This window comes from Erpetoichthys calabaricus, chromosome 9, assembly GCF_900747795.2.
Source record: "Erpetoichthys calabaricus chromosome 9, fErpCal1.3, whole genome shotgun sequence".
Classification (NCBI taxonomy): Eukaryota; Metazoa; Chordata; class Cladistia; order Polypteriformes; family Polypteridae; genus Erpetoichthys; species Erpetoichthys calabaricus.
In genome coordinates, this window is record NC_041402.2 from 91,985,782 (window position 1) to 92,010,034 (window position 24,253).

A 24,253-nucleotide genomic window follows, 5' to 3' on the forward strand; every position below is an offset into this window, starting at 1 on the left:
ACCGCCCTGCACTAAGATACAGGCATTTAGTGTTTGACTTTAAAAGTTTAGAATTTTTTTGGGGGTTCATCTTTATTTGTTTCAGGTAAATACAGTACAGATGTGGTTAAATAATATGATATTCTGGCATAAGTTTAGTAAAACAAAATTACAAGACTTAAAAAATGTTTGTTAAATCAGAACTGCAAACAATCCCATATATCAGTGAAACAATTCAAATATATGATCATAAAACATGCTAAAATCTATAATCAAATCAAAAGCATTCTTTGCCAAATTAAGTGTCAGCAAAAATATGAGGTGAGTCACTTTGGCTTTCTTTCCACCCAAAAGGAATGACCTTTTGATCATTACTCTTTCATTAAGAGCACTTTCATTAAAATTTCAATGGACTGTGGATGGGTATACTGTACGTGTATCCAAAAGGTTTTTGCCAGTTCTGAGCTGATAGCAATGCTGTACATCTTTTGACTTTAAAGGAAAGTAAGCTTGGATGTATTTCTCTGGTTGACCACAGGGTTTCTGGCCCATTTGTGGGAGATTCTGCTGAAGAGTTAGGACAGCACATGTGGAAACACATCATCTGCTTCAAAATTTCTGCTTGAGAGAGAACTTAATGATGTGGAATGACCTCCTTGTGTCTTGTTGCTATGCTCACTTTTACTGTGGTTTAAGATTTGCCAAATAAACCACCATACCTACTATGGCTTCACCTTTTTAGTATATTTGTCCGTGGCCCAGTTGTATTACCTCTTCACAGGTTTCTCTGTTTCAGTTGCACATTATGTGATAAATTATTGGGCTCCAGTTTGTTATTTTTGCTTAATCAAGCATTGGGCTATACTTGTATGTGTATAAAGATGTCACATTTTATTAACTGGGACGTTGCGTACTACTAAATTAGCTTCTTTCATTAAGGACGTACAAATATCTTGTTCTATTGAATCAGTCTTTGTAAAAAGAATGTTTGTAACTCTAAAATGTACACTTTTCTGTTGACATACTAATCCATAAGGCATATAAAAATAAATATTTTTGTGAACTCTTTAGATTTCCCAAGACTTTTGCACAGTACTGTGTTTATTGCTGTTGTATGGTGCTGGCCAGCACCAACTCAATGCACTTCTGCTCATTTTTATTGTTCTTTGAATTAGCTTCCTTTTGAAAGAAGACCTTCTCACTAGATACAGTAGATACACTATTCCAGGCTAAGAAGATATAACAATTAGGGTTCACAAATTGAAATCTACACAAATAAAATTCTGCACCTGTAAGCTTTATGCTGTCAGTTGTGTTTATGGTAAACGCTTAATGTTACGTCAAGCTACAGGATTTCTGCTATTTTTTCTAACATCTTATTTATTGCTGTTTTAGGTTTTACTTTTCTGGTGCCCATATTTCATTTTTATTATCATACACTGGCCCACATTAATCATGTAGCAACTGTTTTCAGAAAACCTAATACTAAAATACATTATATTAATTTAAAAAAGTAAAGCTACAGTTATGCATATTCATGAACATTATTGCTTTAACATCAATAAAGAAAATAATGGAAAGTCTTACATGTTGATCTGAAAAGCTGTCCCATCGATCCAATTCCATTTTTCATTCTCTTTTCTCAATCCAACCCACGTTTGGCCCACAGTGTGATTCAATATGAAATTCTTTAAAAATAAAATAATGAGAATTATTACTTAATGCATCCTTTTTAGTTATGGCACCTTGTCCAGGGTTAGCTCCTACATTGCACACAAAGTTGCTGGGAAAGGCAATGCCTCCCTGTGTCTAAGAACTGGATAAGTGGTTCAGAAAAATCATCCATGCACGAATGGACATATTGTCTGGAGAATGAAATAGGTACAGCCACATTACATGCAAAACATAATACTGTTTGAGAATGACTGATAAAATGTATTTCCTATCAAACTAAGTCCAAAATGCCTTTGAACGCTGAAATTTCATTTTTCAAATATAATGTTCCTAACACTCTGCCATGTAGGAGAGGAGACAAGGAAGGAGAGTGGAGATTTTCTTAAGAGATTTTAGAAATCAATGTGCTTGACATTATGATTGCTACAATTGCTCTTCATCCTTCTTGTGTGTTCTATCTGATGAGAACATCTTTTAATCACTGGTGTAATCTACAAGAACCAGTTAAAGAAGTGCATTTGTGACTGACTGCAGGGTGTAGCTGGCCTGCCTGAGAAATATACTGCAGAAGAAAAGAGAAGACTGTAACAGGAAACTCAATAAACATAGGTTAAGGCAAGCAATATCTGACTTGTCAATAAGCAACGAAAATAAATATATAACAAGTTCAAAATATTATTATTTAAATTGGTCCATTTTCTGTACATAATTTTCTCTAGAATGTTCTTGGCCTTTCATTTTTAATCATAAAACATCTACATCCTGTTTGTTATGAATTGATCCACACTACTTACAGTTGTAATTTTTATCTTTAAGGTAACATTCAACCTGCAAATAGGCTTGTAACACTTTGTGAGCATTTGCTCTTGGGGAATGCCATGGAAATTTGCAAAATAAACATATACTATTAAAGAACAAATTATTTATGTATGCTACTAATGGTTACATAATGAACAGTTATACTAAACAAAATATCTTCAGTATTAAACATATAAGAGAGAATAGTCCTACCAGTTCCTCAGTTGTCTTGATCACTGTGAGGTTTGAATGTTGCTTACTGCAGGAAGTGTTTGCATTATCCCAAGAGAGTTTCATTGTTGCAAAATAATATGATTTTCCATTGTGATTTAACCATTGTTCTTTCATATTTGCTGTAAGTTAGAAATAGCATAAAAGTAAATTAAGTATTGTTTACATAGTAGAAACCCTTGTTCAATGAAACTCAAAGGATTAGCATACAATGGAATATGTTTTACAAATGGAGTGCAGGAAGGTTTAGTCTCTTGCACAGCATTTTACAGCAGGGCTTCAACAGGTAACTCTGTAGTTTAAAGTCAGTTGATCAAACCACTAAACTACACAACAACTTGTAAAGTAACCTAAAGTGAAAAATCTACTTCACTTGTACTAGTTTACTCTCAGGTCCCCTTATGTAAAATGTCCACTACTATGCCCATTCCTTTTATCTAATATCATACTTTTCTACTCTAAATTCATGATACTAACAATTTGTTGGTGAGTTTTCCCCTCCATTTACCTCCTGTCATCAGATTTACATCATACAGCCTATCACAATCAAATGAAAATCTGCAAATGCAAATTTTAAAGATATCATAAAATAATATCAGGTAATTGTAAAATATTTCCTGGTGTCACTATTCAGCTGTATGAAAATATATAAATACATACAGTATATTCAAGTAAGCATATTGAAAGTACATTAAGTATTTTCAAAGATCTACTGAGACAGATGCCATTTAAGCATTTGGTTACTTTGTGAACACTAGGCATAAATGTCCCCTATTGACAAATCTCCATGCATCTTTTCAAATGCCAGAGGTAAAACATTTTTTCCTCACAAAAATAATTAAATAAATAAAAACTTTTAAGGACAGCTTCTTTTATTGGAACATTTTTGATGCTCCCAGAAGCACAGAATACAGGTACTGGATAAAACAGTCAAAAGGTTTAAGCAAATTGTTGTGTTTATTTACTTCCGTAAATGATATAATAGAAAAATAATCTAAAAATATTCATTCATCTGGGCTGAACAGTGATATTACAATATTCTGGAACCCTTTTTATCTGCATTGTTCATAAGACATAATGGATTTGGTGGTCTTTTAAGTGTAACAAACCCCCACAGGGACACATTTTTTGTAATGTATTTATTTATGCACCATATGAAACATCGATTTTTCAATTTTTGCATGTATTCATATTTTGCCAAATAATACAAAATAGCCAGTGAAGCATGCAGCTATTACCAGAGAATTAACAAAGGACATTTGGTTCACATATTTGCAGCCAGATCAAATATAAAAACTTTTAGTCAAATTTGGTGAAACAATGTACAAAGATGATACCTCACCACAACTATGCATACTCCATGGAGGATAAGATGATGGCTATTGGTTCAATTGCCCACAATCCTGGACCAATGCTAGAGAAAAGTTATACTGGTAAACATTCAAATCAGATATATTTAAGTCCATACATTGCTAAAGGCTACACGATCAGTACTTGGCCTCTCAATACTAAACAGTACCCTATGGTGAGAGTGGCAGCAAAATCAAAAACTTACAAAAGCAACCCTATACACCCTGAACATATTTTCTTCTTCTTCTTCTTTTGGCTACTCCTGTTTAGGGGTAGCCACAGCAGATCCATCTATTCCTCTATCCCTTTATCCATCTATTCATCCCAAGAATTTTAAACGCAATCAATCAGTCCATCAAGTGCTCCTTGTAGAACTGTTTGTACTTATAAGTTCAATTACCTCACTGTAACCTTGTGATACAGTTATAATATTGCACAACCTGAGCTACTTTATAAAGAGTATATTTACATATATATTTACATTTTTAAGATGAAATTCAGCAAAATATGTTTATTATATTATACAGATACAATGTTAACATCATTTAAATAATCTATCCATTCATTTACCAACCCGCTATATATCCTAACACAGGGTCATAGGAGTCCACTGGAGCCAATCCCAGCCAACACAGGAAACAAACCCAAGGCAAGGCACCATCCCACCACAGGGCACACACACACACCAAGCATACACTAGGGACAATTTAGGATCACCAGTTCACCTAACCTGCATGTCTTTGGACTGTGGGAGGAAACCGGAGCACACCCATGCAGACATGGGGAGAACATGCAAACTCCACGCAGGGAGAACCCGGGAAGCGAACCCAGGTCTCCTAACTGCAAGGCAGCAGTGCTACCACTGCGCCACCGTGCCACCTAAATAATATATATTGTTAATAATTTAACATGTGAGGACACAGTGTCACAGCGCTAGCGACGAGCTGGCGCACCGTTCACGGATTGTTCCTGCCTTGCGCTGTATTCTTGCAGGGGCTGGCGCGACACTGGAAGGACAGATGGATAGAACAATTAAACATGTACTACAAACATATTTCAATGTTCCTTAAAAGATTTGAAGAATCAGAGTTCTAAGCATACAGATGGCTTAACATCTATTACAGAGCTGATTGTGTGGTGATTGGGTACTTGGAGAAAGAAAAGGAAGGACAGGAATTGGAGGTTAGTATGTTTGAGAGAGATAATACTGCGGCAATAAATTATTTCATCAAAGGTCGCGCACGGAGCAGCAAGGATCTTGCATGAGGCAGGAACAATCTCTGGACGGGGGGCCAGCTCGTCACTATCACTGTGCCACCATGTTCCCATGTTTAATAACATGCTTTAACTCCTTTTCATCATGAAAATGATATCAAGTATACATCTCAGTATTTAAATTATTCAGAGAACTGAAATATCACGAATGTAATGGATTCTATGTCCTGTTGGAGGAAGAGAAAGCCCATTTAAGAAGCATGTAGTGATTCACAAACATAGAGAACATAGAACACATACAATACAAAGCATTTAATGTGCTACTTTAGTTACAATGGTATTTGAGAAACTAGTAAATTAAACGATTTTAAGATGAAGTTTATGATGTTCTACTTTAATGACAAAATAAACTACATGATTAAAGTGGAAATTTTGAGATTAAAGTTGACATTTTGAGCTTTTTTCCAAGTGTGTCCCTATTTTTTTTTCTTTTCTCTGTACCCTAATATGCTTTCATATGACACTCAGACAGTGGGCTATGACTCACCTTTTCATGGCGACTTTGATATCTGACTACTTCTTTTTTATTTCGGGCACTGTGCGAATTTGTGAACTTGAGCTTTCGAGTTTCTCCGTCATCAGTCCACACCTTGAACCTCTCCAAGTCATTCAGTACATAAGACACAATGTCTCTGCGGATATCAAGGCTGAGACTGATATGGTCATGCAATAAGTAAGAGAGAGAATGGAAGAGGCAGGTGCAATCTCGGGGCATGGTAACCACTGGGTACGGGTCGGCGAAATTGTGATCGATGGTGATCACCAGAATAGACATGTTATTCGGGAGAAGCTTGCACCCGTTGAGAAAGAAAGCACGAAGGAAAGCGAGAAACAGTGGAGCAGGGAATGAAAAGCATAAGTCAGCACCAGGAAGACGTACGTGAGCAAGTAAGGAGGCCCAATAATGACAGCCTTGAAGCGGTGGAGTAAAAGAAAAGGCAACAGTCATAAGGAGGGAGACGTGAGGAAGTAAGGAAACCCAACAATATCAGCCTTGAAGCGGTGGAGTAAAGAAGAAGGGAGCAGTGAGCACGACAAACAGCTGAAGAAAGTAAGGAAGCAAGTGAAGAGGCACATGAGCACAGGATGTTGTTAATCTATATTACTAAACGACAGTTGTATATATTCACGGACGCAGGATGACGGACGCAGGACGACGGATGCATCGAAGCGCACGCGCACTGCGACTCAGCGCCCCAGAGTCAAACCCAGCGGGTTCCCAGACTCAGTAGGTAGCGCCCAAACAACACAACACAACCTGTAAACTAAACTTCAGGTCACAATACAACTGCCGTCCGAACGCACACACCACCGCATATAAAACCTTCATTTAGTAATGTTTACGAAGGTTGTATATATACATGGACTCCACACGCAACCCGTGCCAAAAGCGCATGCGCACTCGCACAGCGCCCAACAGTCAAACCCAGCGGCTTTCCAAAGTCAGTAAGTGGCACCCAAACAACACAACACAACCTGTAAACTAAACTTGATGTAAAGCGTGTACGCCAACAAGTTGCCATGGTGACATATTTAAACATTGACACAGAATAACTAGACGCCTCATTACTAGCAGAATCGTACGTCAACGTCACCGCCATATTGTGAGTGGCACTGCTGTGGAGTGAAGTAATGAATAGATAGATAGATAGATAGATAGATAGATAGATAGATAGATAGATAGATAGATAGATAGATAGATAGATAGATAGATAGATAGATAGATAGATAGATAGATAGATAGATAGATAGATAGATAGATACTTTATTAATCCCAATGGGAAATTCACATTCTTCAGCAGCAGCATACTGATACAATAAATAATATTAAATTAAAGAATGATAATAATGCAGGTGAAAAACAGACAATAACTTTGTATAATGTTAAATGTTAACGTTTACCCCCCTGGATGGAATTAAAGAGTCGCATAGTTTGGGGGAGGAACGATCTCCTCAGTCTGTCAGTGGAGCAGGACAGTGACAGCAGTCTGTCGCTGAAGCTGCTCCTCTGTCTGGAGATGATACTGTTTAGTGGATGCAGTGGATTCTCCATAATTGATAGGAGCCTGCTGAGTACCCTTCGCTCTTCCACAGATGTTAAACTGTCCAGCTCCATGCCAACAATAGAGCTTGCCTTCCTCACCAGTTTGTCCAGGCGTGAGGCGTCTTTCCTCTTAATGTGAATAATGTGCTGCTTGGGATTGTACAAACCGCTGTACGCTCCAAACCAGATCCCAGGGGATTACATTTCATAGGTAAGGCTGAACAATTGTTTTGGTTATATTTGGCCGTTAGAAAATCTTGTTTTATAATCTTTACTTTAGCTAAGCCAGGCTAAGCTAGCAAAGCTATGCATTTATGTGCTCAAGTGAGCCTCCAAACAACGTTTTGGCTAAACGTATTTAGTCACTATGTAGATTGTTGTTAGCTGTTAACATGTCTCAAACTTGATGATATTTTTTCTCAAGGAGCACATTGAGGAAACACAGTTTGAAATTGACAACCATCATTTTATGCTCATGTCTTTAGTTGTGTCTGTCTTCCACAAACTAAGGCTGCACCATATTGCCAGACTGAATACTCTCAAATTACAAGATCTGAGTGAGCGAGAGGAGTTTGAAGGCAGTCCCCGAAATGTTACTTATATGGGAGGAATGGTTAATAATAATAATAATGATTATTATTATTATTTAATAATTGTCATTATTAGTATATAAATGGATATTAATAATTGCATTTAAATGATTCGCCAAAATCTGTTGTATGTAAACGATACTGTTTGAAACGTTATTGTTTTTTCATCAGAAAACCCGGTTTCCACGTCCAACTGTATTAGTTTAAATGGCACTTTTGCCACTCGCAATAAGGCTCACATCGTGTCTACTGGGAAACACAGTGAATGCGGCGTCTATCTATATATATGTATGTATTTAAACTTGAGGTAGTGGTGACTACTGACAGTGCCAGCAGTCAGCTGCTCCACAGTGCCTGCGGTCAGGGGTTCAATTATGATTCCTAACAGCAAATGACGTCTAGCTAACAACACACCCATAGAAAAACAAAAACGAGACTGCATGGATAAAAACAATGAATGAAGGCGCCTACAGCGCGCTTCTGAAACACCAGAACCAAACGAGTCATGGCTCCAAAAAGAAACAGCTTTACTACAAATATACTGTACTTGAAGGACCTAAACTATTCATTCTGGTGAAGGGGGTATGGGAAAAATACCAGAACAAAAATGTATATAAAGCAAAACAAGGGAAAGGGTGTAAATTACAGTATAAAAAAGACAAACAGTTGTGAAAGTTAAAAACCAAAGATACTATCCTAACACCAGTGCCTTGAGATATGTAATAAAATGCCCCACTCTCCAAAGTGGGCTAAACATTTATGCAAAAGGGGAAATAAAGATTAAATTCTATTCACCAACATGACTTTTAGCTAAGCTCTTACTTTAGCTTTATATGGGAACTTAATCAGGATACTTCTTAAATATCACGAATTCATATATTATTGTCTATAAATACTCCTTCCACTTGTTTGACAGCCATTGATTCTGAGTTGCCGACATATTCATCATTACCATGATCATCATTTCCCTGTAAACTTCCCAGTATATGAACAAAATTTTAAAAAATAGCAAGCATCTTCATCAGAATTAGTTCACCCTATTAATTGTTTCTACTTCAACACCTGTATTTATCAGCTTATTACCAGAACCACTACAGAATCCACTACTGTAACATTTAGATGGATATGCAGAATGGTGTTTGTTTCCTTCCTACTTAGGCTACTAAACCTCCTTTTTTATACACTTATCTTATCTAAAGCTCATTTTCTGGAACACTAAAACTTATCTTGCTTTCTCAGTTGTTCTCAGACTACTTTGTCTCAAAAGTGAAGAAATTGAGTTTAATAAAGAAACACATTGAATACATCAACAAATGACATTTTTCACAAATTGTTGACAGTTCTCAGCCATGCACATAAATAAAATGCACCTTTTGAAATGGACCACAAATTATCAATCTCTTCTTCTCTATCCCTTTCTCACCTCCTCTGATCACTGAACATAATTTTATCTCTTTTTCAAACCGATATGACATATGCCCTTTCCTGAAGCCCACATACACATACCAAACTTATCTATCATAATCTAATTATCTTATTATCTAATTGCCACTGCAATCTTAAAAGGAGGCATGTTCTATTTTAGTCTTAGTTTACCAAATAATTTTGTAAATTTATATCCTTTAGTAACCCACATTGTACCTGATATTTATGACTACTTTGAAACCAATAATTTTGGATTTTTATCCTGCTTCAGCTTACCATGAAAGTGACAGACTACTACCTTCCAAAGAGTTCTCTTTTTAATAAGCATTATCTGAATTAACCCATAGCTACAGGACCATGTGGAATTTTGTTTGTTTCATGCTACATTCATAAATCAAAACTGATAGTTGTAGCTACATGTTCAACATGAGGTGCCAAATGTACCATTTCCATAAAGAGTATTTCAAAGATAAGACATTCTGCCATTTTTGCAGCATTAAAGAAGTTTTAAAAGAAAAAAGCTTTGCATTTCCTACTAAACTGCATACATTGCTGTAGTTTTTGTTTAAATGTAATATCTCCATATTGGAAAGTTAAATAGACTGGAAAATGCAACAGAAGATAGACCCTGCAATGTCCATAATGTAAAAGAGGCTCCCATATGGTAAACTATAAAGACCTTTTTAGTAAGAATGCAGTGTGCTATATAATCTTGAATTCAAAATTTCAATACCATTAACGTGAAGGAATATTTATGGGAGAAAGGGAGTATTCCAGAGGAGTGCCTCCTAAACCAATAGGTGGTGGGACCCTTATATAGTACAAGAGATTGGCCCTCTAATTACAGACTGGGGCAAAAGGATGCAGAGATACCAAGGGTCTTCAGAATGAGTTCTGGTAAGAAGGTAACCGGACTTTCACAGGACATTCCTGGTAAGTAGTTCTGGAGATTGAGCATGAAGGTTATTCCTGGGTGGATATAAAGACATCTCCAGAACAGGAAAACACTATGACTACAGTGAATAAAGAACAGTCTGAGAGGTGAGAGGGAGAATTTAGATGCTTGTGGAAATGTGGTTTTGTTCAGTGAGTAATTGGGCAAGCCAAATCATATAACAGCTACAAGCCAGACCTTAATAAATTACGACCAGTGAGGCTGACAATGTTTGTTTTCCTTGTAATTTTTACATTTATCTTCTTCCTGTCATCATACCTCACTGGTGTACTTTTTTGTGGTAAATGTTTGGCTTTCTGGAACTCTTTGTTCAGAGTTAGAGAGCTCCATTACACCCAGTATTAATCACTGTGGGTTTGTACATGTGTAGCCTTCAAAGGACTGGCATCCTGTCTAGTGTGCTTTTCAGTATAATACAAAATTTTTGTGCGATATTGAAATACAATACAAAGGCATATTACTGTATATTTTAATTCATGTCCATTTGATTGTGCACTGAATGTGTCTTAACTAAAGGTAAAGCAAACTCATTACATTTCACTCTGTGCCTGTTTTGACTGCATTGTATTTCATTCCACAATCATGTGTGGTGTATGTCAAGCCTGGGGTGAAGCACAGAACTCTGGGCCCTATACATATACAGTCTCTGTGGGCCCCTTCCCCGTGATCCATGTTTGTCACGCATCCTCTGATTTGTTTTTAAAAAAACTTCAATCAAGAACTGTACCAATCTGTAACAGCTATTATGGTATTCTAGTGCCATGCTCATACCACATTTAAACAAGTAATAATTTGTGATATGGACTTACGACTGCATAGTTTGAAGTCTCCTTTCTCAGCATTCTGTAGCCTACTATTACTTTCCTATGATTAAATGAGGTTTGCTTGAAGTATCATGCTTAAGAAAATATGATTTTCTTCATGCTTATTGAAGTATTTATCACTCCCAGGGTTTAAGACAAAACTGCAAAAATACCATCTTGGTTTTCTAACTTCTAAATTTAGAAAATACTTACAATACTGCATAATAAAAGACCACTGAACAAGACTATGAACATGTTTTATTTGCAGAAACAAGGACAAAAAGAGTCAGCTTTAAAAAAGTGCCAGCCTATACAATATATTAAATGCAAGATACAATTATAGTCATATGAAAAAGTTTGGGAAGCCCTCTTAATTCTTTGGATTTTTGTTTATCATTGGCTGAGCTTTCAAAGTAGCAACTTCCTTTTAATATATGACATGCCTTATGGAAACAGTAGTATTTCAGCAGTGTTTATTGGATTAACAGAAAATATGCCATATGCATCATAACAAAATTAGACAGGTGCATACATTTGGGCACCCCAACAGAGATATTACACTTAGTTGAGCTTCCTTTTGCAAATATAACAGCCTCTAGACACCTCTATAGCCTTTGCTGAGTGTCTGGATTCTGGATGGAGGTATTTTTGACCATTCTTCCATACAAAATATCTCCAGTTCAGTTAAATTTGATGGCTGTCGAGCATGGACAGCCTGCTTCAAATCATCCCATAGATTTCTGATGATATTCAAGTCAGGGGACTGTGACAGCCATTCTAGAATATTGTACTTCTTCCTCTGCATGAATGCCTTTGTAGATTTTGAACTGTGTTTTGGGTCATTGTCTTGTTGGAATATCCAACACCTGCGTAACTTGAACTTTGTGACTGATGCTTGAACATTATCCTGAAGAATTTGTTGATACTGCGTTGAATTCATCTGACCCTCGACTTTAACAAGGGCCCCAGTCCCTGAACTAGCCACACAGCCCCACAGCATGATGGAACCTCCACCAAATTTGACAGTAGGTAGAAGGTGTTTTTCTTGGAATTTGGTGTTCTCCTTCCGCCATGCAAAGCGCTTTTTGTTATGACCAAATAACTCAATTTTTGTCTCATCAGTCCAAAGCACTTTGTTCCAAAATGAATCTGGTTTGTCTAAATGAGCATTTGCATACAACAAGCGACTCTGTTTGTGGCGTGAGTGCAGAAAGAGCTTCTTTCTCATCACCCTGCCATACAGATGTTCTTTTTGCAAATTGTGCTGAATTGTAGAATGATGTTCAGATACACCATCTGCAGCAAGATGTTCTTGCAGGTCTTTGGAGGTGATCTGTGGGTTGTCTGTAACCATTCTCACAATCTTGCGCATATGCCGCTCCTGTATTTATCTTGGCCTGCCAGACCTGGGTTTAACAGCAACTGTACCTGTGGCCTTCCATTTCCTGATTACATTCCTTACTATTGAAACTGACAGTTTAAACCTCTGAGATAGCTTTTTGTAGCCTTCCCCTAAACCATGATACTGAACAATCGTTGTTTTCAGATCTTTTCTGGATGAGAGTACGCTGTGCGTCATCTGGCTGCCACTTCTCACCGGTGTCTTTTTGCTCTGTTTTGCTATTGTTGCTGTTACTACATCCTCTGCCTTGCTCGTGCTTTTTATGTTTTATGGATGGATTCTTACTGGATTCATACTGGTCCTTTTGTAAAGTTTTATTCCGTTCTTTTCCTATATTCCATGAGCCCTCTCACCTGTACTCTCCCTGAACCAGCAAGGTTGGTGAGTAAGTCTTTACTTTCTTAGTTGACTAGGATTAAAAGTTTCTTAGCTGACTTTGTTTTCTGTTCAATTGGAGTTAGGTTATGGGTTCTGGCTAACATGGTGGTAGCTGTTACTGCTTTTACTGAAGATGACTACCTACTCTACAACACAATTATGCGCTTACCGTATGCACTCCAGACTAGATGCGGTGATTTGCGGCTTATGCATGGAGCTTGGCATTGCTCGTCCGCAGTATTTACACTGCTCCTCTCAGCATCATTTTAATATCATCTCTGCATCCGCCGACACTATTTCCACAATTTGGTCTGTTAGACCTGTTTTCTCAAAAAGACAATCCGCAAGATGATGGAGTAGGCAGATGAACTGGCTGAGACACCTGCCGCAAATGCCGGACTGGAGTAACCAAGGATTACAGTCTGACATAACTCTCCACTGTGCGCTCCTGAACTGCAGATCAGTAACTAATAAAACTACTTTCCTTAACGACTTATCAACTTCTAAAAAACTGGACATGTTGTTCCTTGTAGAAATGTGGCAAAATCCAGGTGATTACTTACAACTAAATCTGCTTACCCCCGCTGGTTACAGTTACCTGCCTAAACCCCTATTATGACCATATATCAAAGTTTCTCTACTAACCATTCCTCATATCTGTTGACTGATTATACTTCTAAATCTACAGTTTATTTATCTAAATTTAACCCCACTACACCAAATTATTGCTGAAGTAATATCTAAATTAAATCAATCTACCTGCCACCTAGGTCTTGCCCCTACTTTACTGATTAAGGCTTGCACTGACAAACTTTCTGCCCCCATTTCTCACTTTATCAACTGTAGTTTCCGCATCTGTGTTGTTCCAAGTGATTTAAAAACTGCTGCACTAACCCCTGTTTTAAAAAAATCTGGCTCAAATCCCTTACAGCTAAAATTTTATCACCCAATTTCTTATCTTCCATTTATGATCTTAGAAAAGGTTGTTGCTGCTCAACTCAATGATTATTTAAATTTGCATAACCTGCTTGAGCCTTTTCAAGCTGGATTCAGAGCCCTACATAGCAATGAAACTGCTTTACTTAAGGTAGCCAATGACTTACTTATAACCGCAGATTCTGGGATGGCTGCTATTCTAGTTCTTCTTGACTTGAGCACAGCGTTTGATACAGTTAACCATAACATTTTACTGTCCCAACTTTCAGCTATTGGTATCTCTGGTGCCGCTCTTTCTTGGTTCACATCATACCTCAGTGATCGCCAGTATTACATCTTCATTAGGGATACAAATCTGCCACTACTTCATTCACACAAGGTATCCCTCAAGGGTCAGTTCTCGGTCCAGTCCTCTTCAACATCTATATGCTCTCATTAGGTGAGATTATTCATCGGTATGGTCTGAGCTTCCACAGCTATGCCAATGACACACAACTTTATGTAAGTGTTGATGCAACTGCAACATCTTCACCTGTTGCACTGACTAACTGCATTCGGGAAATGAATCATTGGATGACAGATAATTTTTTACAACTCAATCCTGATGAAACAGAAATCTAATTAGTTGGTACCAAATCTGTCCTCTCTATCGTTAGTGGGCTAGAAATTGACATTAATGGGATCCTGGTTCAACCCTCAGCATCAGTCCGTAATTTGGGTGTCATCTTTGATCAGCTTCTTACTTTTTAATCACACATTAGCTCAATAGTACAGACAGCCTTTTTCATTTTCGCAACATTGCTCATCTGTATTCTTTCCTCAGTGTGAAAGATACTGAGAGTGGTATACTGAGTGTGAGATACTGGCAGAGTGGTGGCTCTGAGGCTAGGGATCTGCACTGACAATGGGAAGGTTGCCGGTTCGAATCCCATAAATGCCAATAGGGACTCTGCTCTGTTGGGCCCTTGAGCAAGACCCTTAACCTTCAATTGCTAAGTGCTTTGAGTAGTGAGAAAAGCACTATATAAATGCAAAGAATTATTATTACTCATTCACGCTTTCATCACTACCCATCTGGACTATTGCAATGCTTTGTTTTATGGCCTCCCAACTAAATATGTCAATAGATTACAATATGTTCAGAATTCTGCTGCTTGTTTACTTACACACACTAAAAAATCTGCTCACATCACTCCTGTCCTCTATGATTTATATTGGTTACCAGTTTCTTCAAGAATCAAATATAAAATTATCTTTCTCACCTTTAAAGCCCTTCATGGGTTAGCCCCTCATTATTATTATTACAAGGAGCTGCTGCTTCCTTACACTCCTGCCCGTGCATTACGATCATCGGACGTTAAGTTACTCACTGTACCTACAATAGAGGTTAATAACTATGGGTGGCAGAGCTTTCAGAGTGATAGCCCCTAAAATTTGGAATTCTCTCCCTCTTAGCTTTCGCGAGGAAACATCTATTATTAATTTCATACTTCTGTTAAAAACACATCTTTTCAATGAGTATTATTCTTTTTCGTGTATGTAATTTCTACTGTCTTGTTAATGTGTGTATTAAATTGTAAAGTGTCCTTGAGTGTATGAAAGGCGCTACATAAATAAAACTTATTAATATAATCTTTTGAGAGTTGCTTTGAGGATCCCATGCTGTCACTCTTCAGAGGAGAGTCAAAGGGAAGCACAACTTGCAACTGACCACCTTAAATACCTTTTCTCATGATTGGACACACCTGTCTATGAAGTTCAAGGCTTAACAAGCTAATCCAACCAATTTGGTGTTGCAAGTAATCAGTATTGAGCAGTTATATGCATTCAAATCAGCAAAATTACAAGGGGACCCACATTTATGCACAGCCAGTTTTTCACATTTGATTTAATTTCGTATAACTAAATACTGCTTCACTAAAAATCTTTTTTCGGAAAACACCCCAGTACTCCGATGTTCCTAGGAAATGAAAGACATACCACTGTTATCTTTCTTGTTGAAAGTAGAGTAAATTATTATGCAGGCTGAGAGGGGTTCCCAATCTTTTTCATATGATAAAAGTGCCAGCCTATGCAATATATTAAATGCAAGATACAATTATATATTAAATACTATACAAATTGTATTAAATATCCAAATTTAAAGATGCAGCAGTTCAAAAGTATACACATCAAAAGGAAAAATAATTTGAAAATTGTAAAGCTGAAAAAAAATAACAAGTTGGGTGAAATTTTCTAAGAACATTATAGCCATGCCACCATTACCACAAGGTTTTGTAACAACCGTTTATGGCAGCTCTACCCCACACCCTCAGATTTCAATGGAAATGAAAGAAAAAAGAAATCCAGCAAAAGTCAGAAAATTCTCATGTCTGATCTACAAAGAAATGATAAATGACTGTAGAAACTGACACTTAAACTATCCATCCATCCATTTTCCAACCCACTGAATCCGAACACAGGGTCACGGGGGTCTGCTGGAGCCAATCCCAGCCAACACAGGGCACAAGGAAGGAACCAATCCCGGGCAGGGTGCCAACCCACCACAGACACTTAAACTATACAAACTAAAAACATATTTCCCTTGTGTTAGCTATACTCAACTTTCGTTTGAAAGAAATGAGTCAGCTGCTCTTTTCCCTCATTTTGTTTTCTTTCTTTTGATATTTTGAAATCCAGATTTTACCCTTCCTGGGGAAGGACATGATGTGTTACTTTCTGAAATCAAAGCAGCACTCCAGCATAATCAGTCACTCTGCTAATTTAGCATAAATGGAGACCAATCTAATGCAGTGTTGGATCAAACTATTTCGCACCTTTTGTAAGGAGTGAGAGTGGACTCAGAGAGCCTCTAATATTTTTGTAAACAGAGTTTAGTAACTCACCTGATATTTCCAGACAATTTATGTGTATATATGATACCAATTACTTAGAAATAGTAACAAAATATAGACAAAAATGAGGAATAGGGTCCAGAGACTATTCAGACTTTATCGGGTTAAAGGAATGAAGGAAACTTGAATTTTAAGTTTTTAAAAATAATGCACCATTATAATAGTATATTAATTAAACAGAAAATTGCCAATGTTATGTATGAACTGGGTTATATGTGTGTTATAATTATTGAAAAGAATTACAGTAATATTTTGTAAATTATATTTTTTAACAGCACAATAACTTACTAAAATTCTAAATTTTCTTCCTTTTTTGACTTATTTATGTTTATTACACATGAATTTTAAAGCAATATTTTTATCATTTAATGTAGCTAATAATGCACTTTCTACTATTTTGTTGCATTCCTGTTTTCATTCAAGTTTTGACATTATAAGAAATTAAATTATAAGAAAAAAATTGAATTAATTATAATGGGTTCCTTTAATTATTTTACTTTTTAATAAGTTATAAGGATTACTAGTTACTCCAAAAATGATACAAGTAAGACAAATAGTTACCAGTAGTTGTCGGATGTGCTGCAAAGTCCCCGGCATGATTGTTCAGTTCTGAGCCGGTCATTTGGTTTCCTGGAGCTAAAACAAATTAATTAATTCCAAATAGGTTTTATGACATTTTTTTATATTTCAGTTTTGGTTTATAATTATTTATTTACATTTGTTTAACAGTATTTGATTTTAGACTGTTTTTAGAATCTCAAAGGATAATCCAATGTGCTAGGTGCTCAAGTACAAAGGATATAAATTCAGGGTACTGCATCAAAAGTAGATACTGTAATTAGATTTAAGTGTGATGAGACTCCTTTAGGAAAACAAATCAGGATATAAGCCTATTTTTGACTGTAGACAAAGGCAAAATTCAATTTTAAAGTCATCATAGTGAAAGAAGTGTCAGCTATACAACTTGAATATACATCAATCTAGAACTAGTGAACCACAATCGATTGTGGGAGCTATGGATAAGTTTTACTTCAAAGTCACCCATTGTATATCATTAGAATATGCCTTCAAACTGCCCTTCACCAGAAAAAGGTCCTCAACAAAGACAATGGCAAAGAAAAAATAGTATATTTATGTGTGCAACAGTAGTACAATAATTAATAAAGTTTCTGAAGTCCACATGATCCTATCACAGCCATTTTACCTGGTAATGTTTGGAGTGATCATGTAGCAATAAAAGAGTACAATTTTAACTAAATGTTTAAAGTATTGCTATGTTTCACATTAGCCTTTGCAAAATGTTATTAAAAACACTCAAACTCAAATTGAAGGCATTTTTGAAAGTGGTTTTATAGTCTTGTAAAACTATGTGAATTGGTATCTGTTGTTTTTCTTTCTTTACAGTATATTATTTCATAGTGTTTCACTGGATTTGAAAGTTTCTTTCTGATAATCACTTTACTACAGTACGTTCAAGTAACATTTCTTGCTTTCTTAAACTAACAGGCCTAAGGTTAATAATATATCTCAGATGAGGATGTTAAGGTTAATAATATCTCTCCATACAAATGTCCATGTGTACTACTAAACCCTACTTAAAACATTTAAAATTACATGACTTGATCATTCAGTGCATAATGTAAGCAAGAACATTAAAGGTTTCAATAATGAATTCAAAGACAATAAAAGTGCTTTCACGGGTGGCATGGTAGTGCAGTGGGGTAACACTAATGCCTCATAGATCAAGCATCTTGGGTTTCAGTCCTGCACATTGAGGTAATCTGTGTGGGATTTGCTTGTGTATGTTTTCCTCTGACATCCCCAAAAATGTGCTAGTTAGGTTAATAGGTGATTTCAAATTGGCCCATTTTGTGAATGTGTGGGTGAGTGGGCCAAGTGCTGGAATAGTACCCTGTCAAAGGATATCAAGTGATCTGGATAAGGATGGGTTATCCTAAAATGGACATTACACCAAAAGTCTAATTTCTTTTTTAAAATATCCCTGCATAAATTACAGTATATTACCAAATCCTATTGATTTTAATAAAATGAAATATAAAAAAAGAAAGTCACATTCTATTTTAATTTAAGTAACTTAAAGCAAAAAATTGTCACAGTTTTAAAAGAGAGCTCTGCAAAGATCTAAAGTAGAGGTTTGGGTGGCACTACCTCAGGCCCAGTTTTATTTCAGGGTCATGAATGTATGTATTTGGAAACTATGGGAGAATCAGAAGGCAATGAAACAGCACCTGCTTGATTAGCAATGGAGAGAAAATCTCTTCTCATTTTGTACTTTGCTCTGTGCTATAGTCATTAATGTTGTAAAATCTGATACACCATTAACTTAAAATATGGAACCAAAGTAAAGAGTCGCTTTAAGGCAGAAATATCATTCTCCACTGGTCTGGTGCACAACAACTACATATTCCAATCTTCTTTAATTTACACAGCATTTAATTCATGGAAGTCATTAGGTATCCAATATCTGTCTAGACTGAAAATGTACCATATGGGCATCCTTTTAACAACTATGCTTCAAATATATAATGACAGTAATATACTACATGTTCATTTGTTGAGATCAGATATTTAAATTAAATTAAATTAGAGAAAACAACAATTTACAATCACAGGAAAGATAGCAGTGACAGTAAACAACAACTAACCAACAACAGAACCCTACCAAAATCACCCTGTAAAAGGAGTGCCTAAATAGAAGAAAGTTACCGATGTTTGTTTAGACTCGCGAAAGAGGCTCGAGAAACACAGCAAGCCCAAAAGCTGACAGATTCATTAGAAAAGTGAAGAATTAAAGTGGACTCCTAGCCAACCCGCTCCTTGCCTGAAGCACAGCAGCTTACCACGTCCCTATTTTGGACTCAGATGGCCCATTGTTCCGAGCTGCCAAAAGTTTGAGTTAGACTAGATTAAAAAAAGTGATTTCCAGCTAGAGGTTAAAATTAGTTGTGCACAGATGATGTCCAGACAGAGTACCCTCTGCTGGATAAAAGTCAGGAGGGGGGGCAGAGAGGTCCAGGTAAAGAAATAAATGAGGCAGAGGAGGAAATCTAACAGAACAAGCTATATTTTAAAATCTTTGTAAAAAGGAACTTGACTAATTTTTCTCATTTATGTATACTTAAATAAATAAAAGAGAGAAGTGACAAATCAATTGGTAGTATTTCACGGGTCTATCAAATAATTTCAAGGTGCTCACCCTTTGATGATCTTAAGCAGTGATGGGGAAAGAACCATTGAATTACAGGCTCAGGTAAGGAATGGAAATCTATCATTTACAACATAAACTCTTCTTCAGTCTGAGCAAAGCTTGGTTTAATTTAGGTTAAAACTGTATAATGTGCGCATTTTTGTAAAATCTATCAATAACAGGAATCTAAGAATGAGTGGTCTCAATAAGTTATATATTTGGGGAATGCCCCACACTCAGACAATTTTGGGGATAAATACTTATTTATCAGATTAATACCATTATTTTAAATAACACCATATTGAATACATTTAGGCAGTGAAAATATATAAATTTATTGTAGTCAAGTAGATAAATGACAAGAGCAGAAGGACAAATATTAACAGGCAAACAGACAAAAAGACATACAGCAGCCTTTTAGAGATAATGCAGATGAATAATCAGTTAACAAAGTGGGAGTCAGAAACCAAGAAACACAACCAACACTGAATGTAAAAAGGTTAAAGTTGAGAGGTTATAGCAATATCTAGAAAACATGTCTCTAACTAAATGGTCATTAATTTTTTTTTTTTTGTGGTCTATTTGTAATCCAAAAGCCTGGACTTTCTGTGAAATGTCTCACCACCTTAAAAATAAGCAAACAAAATGAAGACATGATGAGGAAAATAAAATAATGTCAAAATTAATAATAATAAAAAGACTATCAATAAGGAAACAAACAGTGCAGAAAGAAAGCAAATGATTGAAAATGTGTGTGATATTAAACAATATTGCTTGTGCTACAAGTTTTCTTACTCAACTGAAAGAATCCTAACCACCCCAGCCATAACACAATGGGAAAGTAATGTCTTACACAACATAAAACTATAAACAAATTTACTTTAAATTCCAGTGCAAAATGTAAGAATTTGACAAGAATTCATTAATACTGTTTTAATATAAACAAACCAGAAAGGCCTTCACCTCTGCTTTACATTCTTTTGATGTTTAAATATATTGGATTTTGGGTTGTTTATCGACATTGCTGTGTAAACTGGAGAGAGGATGAGTGTTGAGTTCTGAATACGACTGAATGTAACCTAACTTTAAACATTTATGGGCATTGATTTTTTTTCTTGACTGAACCATGTTTTAATCATCGTGATGTAATTTATAAACTCAAGAACACTTAATGAAAAAATGTATGATTTAATTTAAGGAATATTTTCCATTTTTATGGGTCTTCATGAATTATTTTGTTTTAATTTAAACCAACTATAATTGCACATATGTATTCATTCTGCCAGCATAGATATGGCCTCCTGTCACACCTTCACAACCTTAAAGAAAGCAACTTGGCCTCTGTGTTTGGTAAAGTAACTCCAAGCTGCCAACTCCTGACCAAAATATCTTGCAAACATTTGCAAGCCCTTCTTGGATTCTCTCTCATTCTAAATAAAAAGTCAGAAACTGCTAAAACAGGCTGGTGGATTGTTGCATGCTTATTAGCTTTCAAAAGTAGTTGTTGAGAAAGTTATTTTTTTACTTTTTAATTTAGTTCCCATGAATCCCAAAAATATAGTGGCTTGTCCTTAATTACTTTCACCCACTGAGCCCTAGACATTACCAGATTTAGTAATCACGAGCTGTATATACCCGGCGTTGCCCGGGGCAGAAGTAACCTAATCGGTCAAACACTTACATATATACCAAAGTAAACCTAATCGGTCAAACAGTTACATATATAAAAAAAGCGAACCTAATCGGATAAACAGCTTCATATATACAGAAGCGAACCTAATCGGACAAACAGCTAATCTATATACATAAGCAAACCTAATTGGTCAAACAGTTACATAAATACAAAAGCAAACCTAATCGATGAAACAGCTTCATATATACAGAAGCGAACCTAATTGGTCAAACAGTTATGCATGTGCAGAATAATTTTACAAAGATTATGCGTGTTAACAATCATTAAAAAGAAAAGATTGAGGAACTCTTCTTCTATATGTGATGAAGCTGGATGAAGCTGACTTGACGAAGACGTAGGTGGCATAGATTGGTTTTTCTAAAACAGAAGAAAAAAATCAGTATCTATTATTATTTTAAATTAGAATGAAAATGAGAACCTTGATTACAGATAGATTATCCGTATTAAAATATGTGCATGAATAAACTTTTGCTAACTCTCTAGCAAAAGTTTATTCATACAAATTGGCATGGGATGGCTTTGTGAAAAAGTAAAAATTAGATAAAAATAAATTGAGAATGCGTACTTCGATTTGACTGAGATTATCTGTAATGATGAAAAAAAAGTTTAGTATGTTTTTTTTTCCATACGGGAAGGATGTAAAACCTTACATAGGCACCCTTCAGCCCGTACTGAAGGGTAGTGTCAGATTCTTACTGACTAAAAAACACCCTTTTTATTCCACAGCTACCCCAAAAACCACTATTAGGCATTACTTTGGGGTGGCAGTAGTTTAGTTATGAAACAGCTGGGTCCTGAAAAAAATCTGTCTTATTAGTGGCTTCATCACATATAGAAGAACAGTTCCTCAATCTTTTCTTTTTAATGATTGTTAACACGCATAATGTTTGTAAAATCATTCTGCACATGCATAACTGTTTGACCAATTACGTTCGCTTCTGTATATATGAAGCTGTTTGATCGATTAGGTTTGCTTTTGTATTTATGTAACTGTTTGACCAATTAGGTTTGCTTATGTATATAGATTAGCTGTTTGTCTGATTAGGTTCGCTTCTGTATATATGAAGCTGTTTGTCCGATTAGGTTCGGTTTTTTTATATATGTAACTGTTTGACCGATTAGGTTTACTTTGGTATATATGTAAGTGTTTGACCGATTATGTTACTTCTGCCCCGGGCAACGCCGGGTATATACAGCTCGTATATATATATATATATATATATATATATATAGCAAAATACCCGCGTTTCGCAGCGGAGAAGTAGTGTGTTAAAGAGGTTATGAAAAAAAAAGGAAACATTTTAAAAATAACGTAACATGATTGTCAATGTAATTGTGTTGTCATTGTTATAACTGTTGCTGTCTTTTATATATATATATATATATATATATATATATTATATATATAATATACACACACATAAACATTTATATACATATACATATATATATACATATCTACATATACACATGTACATATATATACACACACATACATAAACACACACATAAGACTTACTGAGTGAAACGGGCTTTCATTGACAATCATGTTACGTTATTTTTAAAATGTTTCCTTTTTTTTTCATAACCTCTTTAACACACTACTTCTCCGCTGCGAAGCGCGGGTATTTTGGTAGTATATATATATATATATATATATATATATATATATATATATATATATATATATATATATATACATATACACACATACATGCAGTTTTAATAACACAGAAATCAATATAAACATTAACATCATTATCATATGAGAATATGAAGTAATATATAAGAAGCACATTTCATATAAATATAAATTATTAAACAGTAAAATGTTCTTCTGTAATTTGCTACCGTGGCAATTTGTGTCTGTCCAGGATTTTAAATGACCTGTAGCTCGCAAACCGTTGCACCTATACACTTGAAATGTGGTACACATATAGTACGTCACGTCTACTATCCGCTTTATGGGTGATGATTGTTTTAGTCTTTTTATCTTTATTTTATTTTATTGTACAATCAAGTCCTATCTGCGCACAGCAGGGCAGCCGTGGGCGGATGCGTATGGTGTATTCACTCGATGTTATCGTGCATTGCGCTGTCAGTGGTATTTTGATAAAAGAATTTGAACAACATATAAGAAGCGTATAAATTATTAAACAGTAAAACATTAACATTTAAGAAGTAAAGTTACATTAAGTACTACTGCTGTGCCTTCGGGTATACCTCATTTTTTGTTTGCCCATTACATGCTTAAATGTATACATTTTTTGGTGCACCTACCCGAGAACACGCGACATATAACCGAGCGTGGGAGAAGCATGGATTTTAAACACGCGTTGAGTTGATGTGCTGGTCTCCCTCGTGAAATAACTGGTAATGTTTGACTAAAATCTACAGCGAGTAAAACGACATTAGCTCCTATTTTTTTTTTTACGATCTCTGAGATGTTGCTTTTTTCGGTTCAAGGCTTCATAAGCTCTTTTATGTTGTATGGTGTACTTATCCCAAACCATCATCTTTGAATGTTGCAAGACTTTCGCCTTGTATGTAGATCCGGGTAATTACATTCATTGCATTCCTAGTCTGAATCACAATGTGATTGTATGGGTGGTTACCTG

General features: G+C 35.8%; 1 protein-coding gene across 1 annotated transcript in view; it reads right to left on the bottom strand.

Annotated features, from left to right (window-relative positions):
* Positions 1-24,253, bottom strand: part of LOC114642557 (uncharacterized) — a 469,497-nt gene that overhangs the window by 373,746 nt on the left and 71,498 nt on the right. Inside the window, exon 16 of the mRNA XM_051932215.1 lies at positions 17,296-17,370. Within this exon, the coding sequence (XP_051788175.1) occupies positions 17,296-17,370 (75 nt within the window). The remainder of the gene's footprint in view (positions 1-17,295; positions 17,371-24,253) is intronic.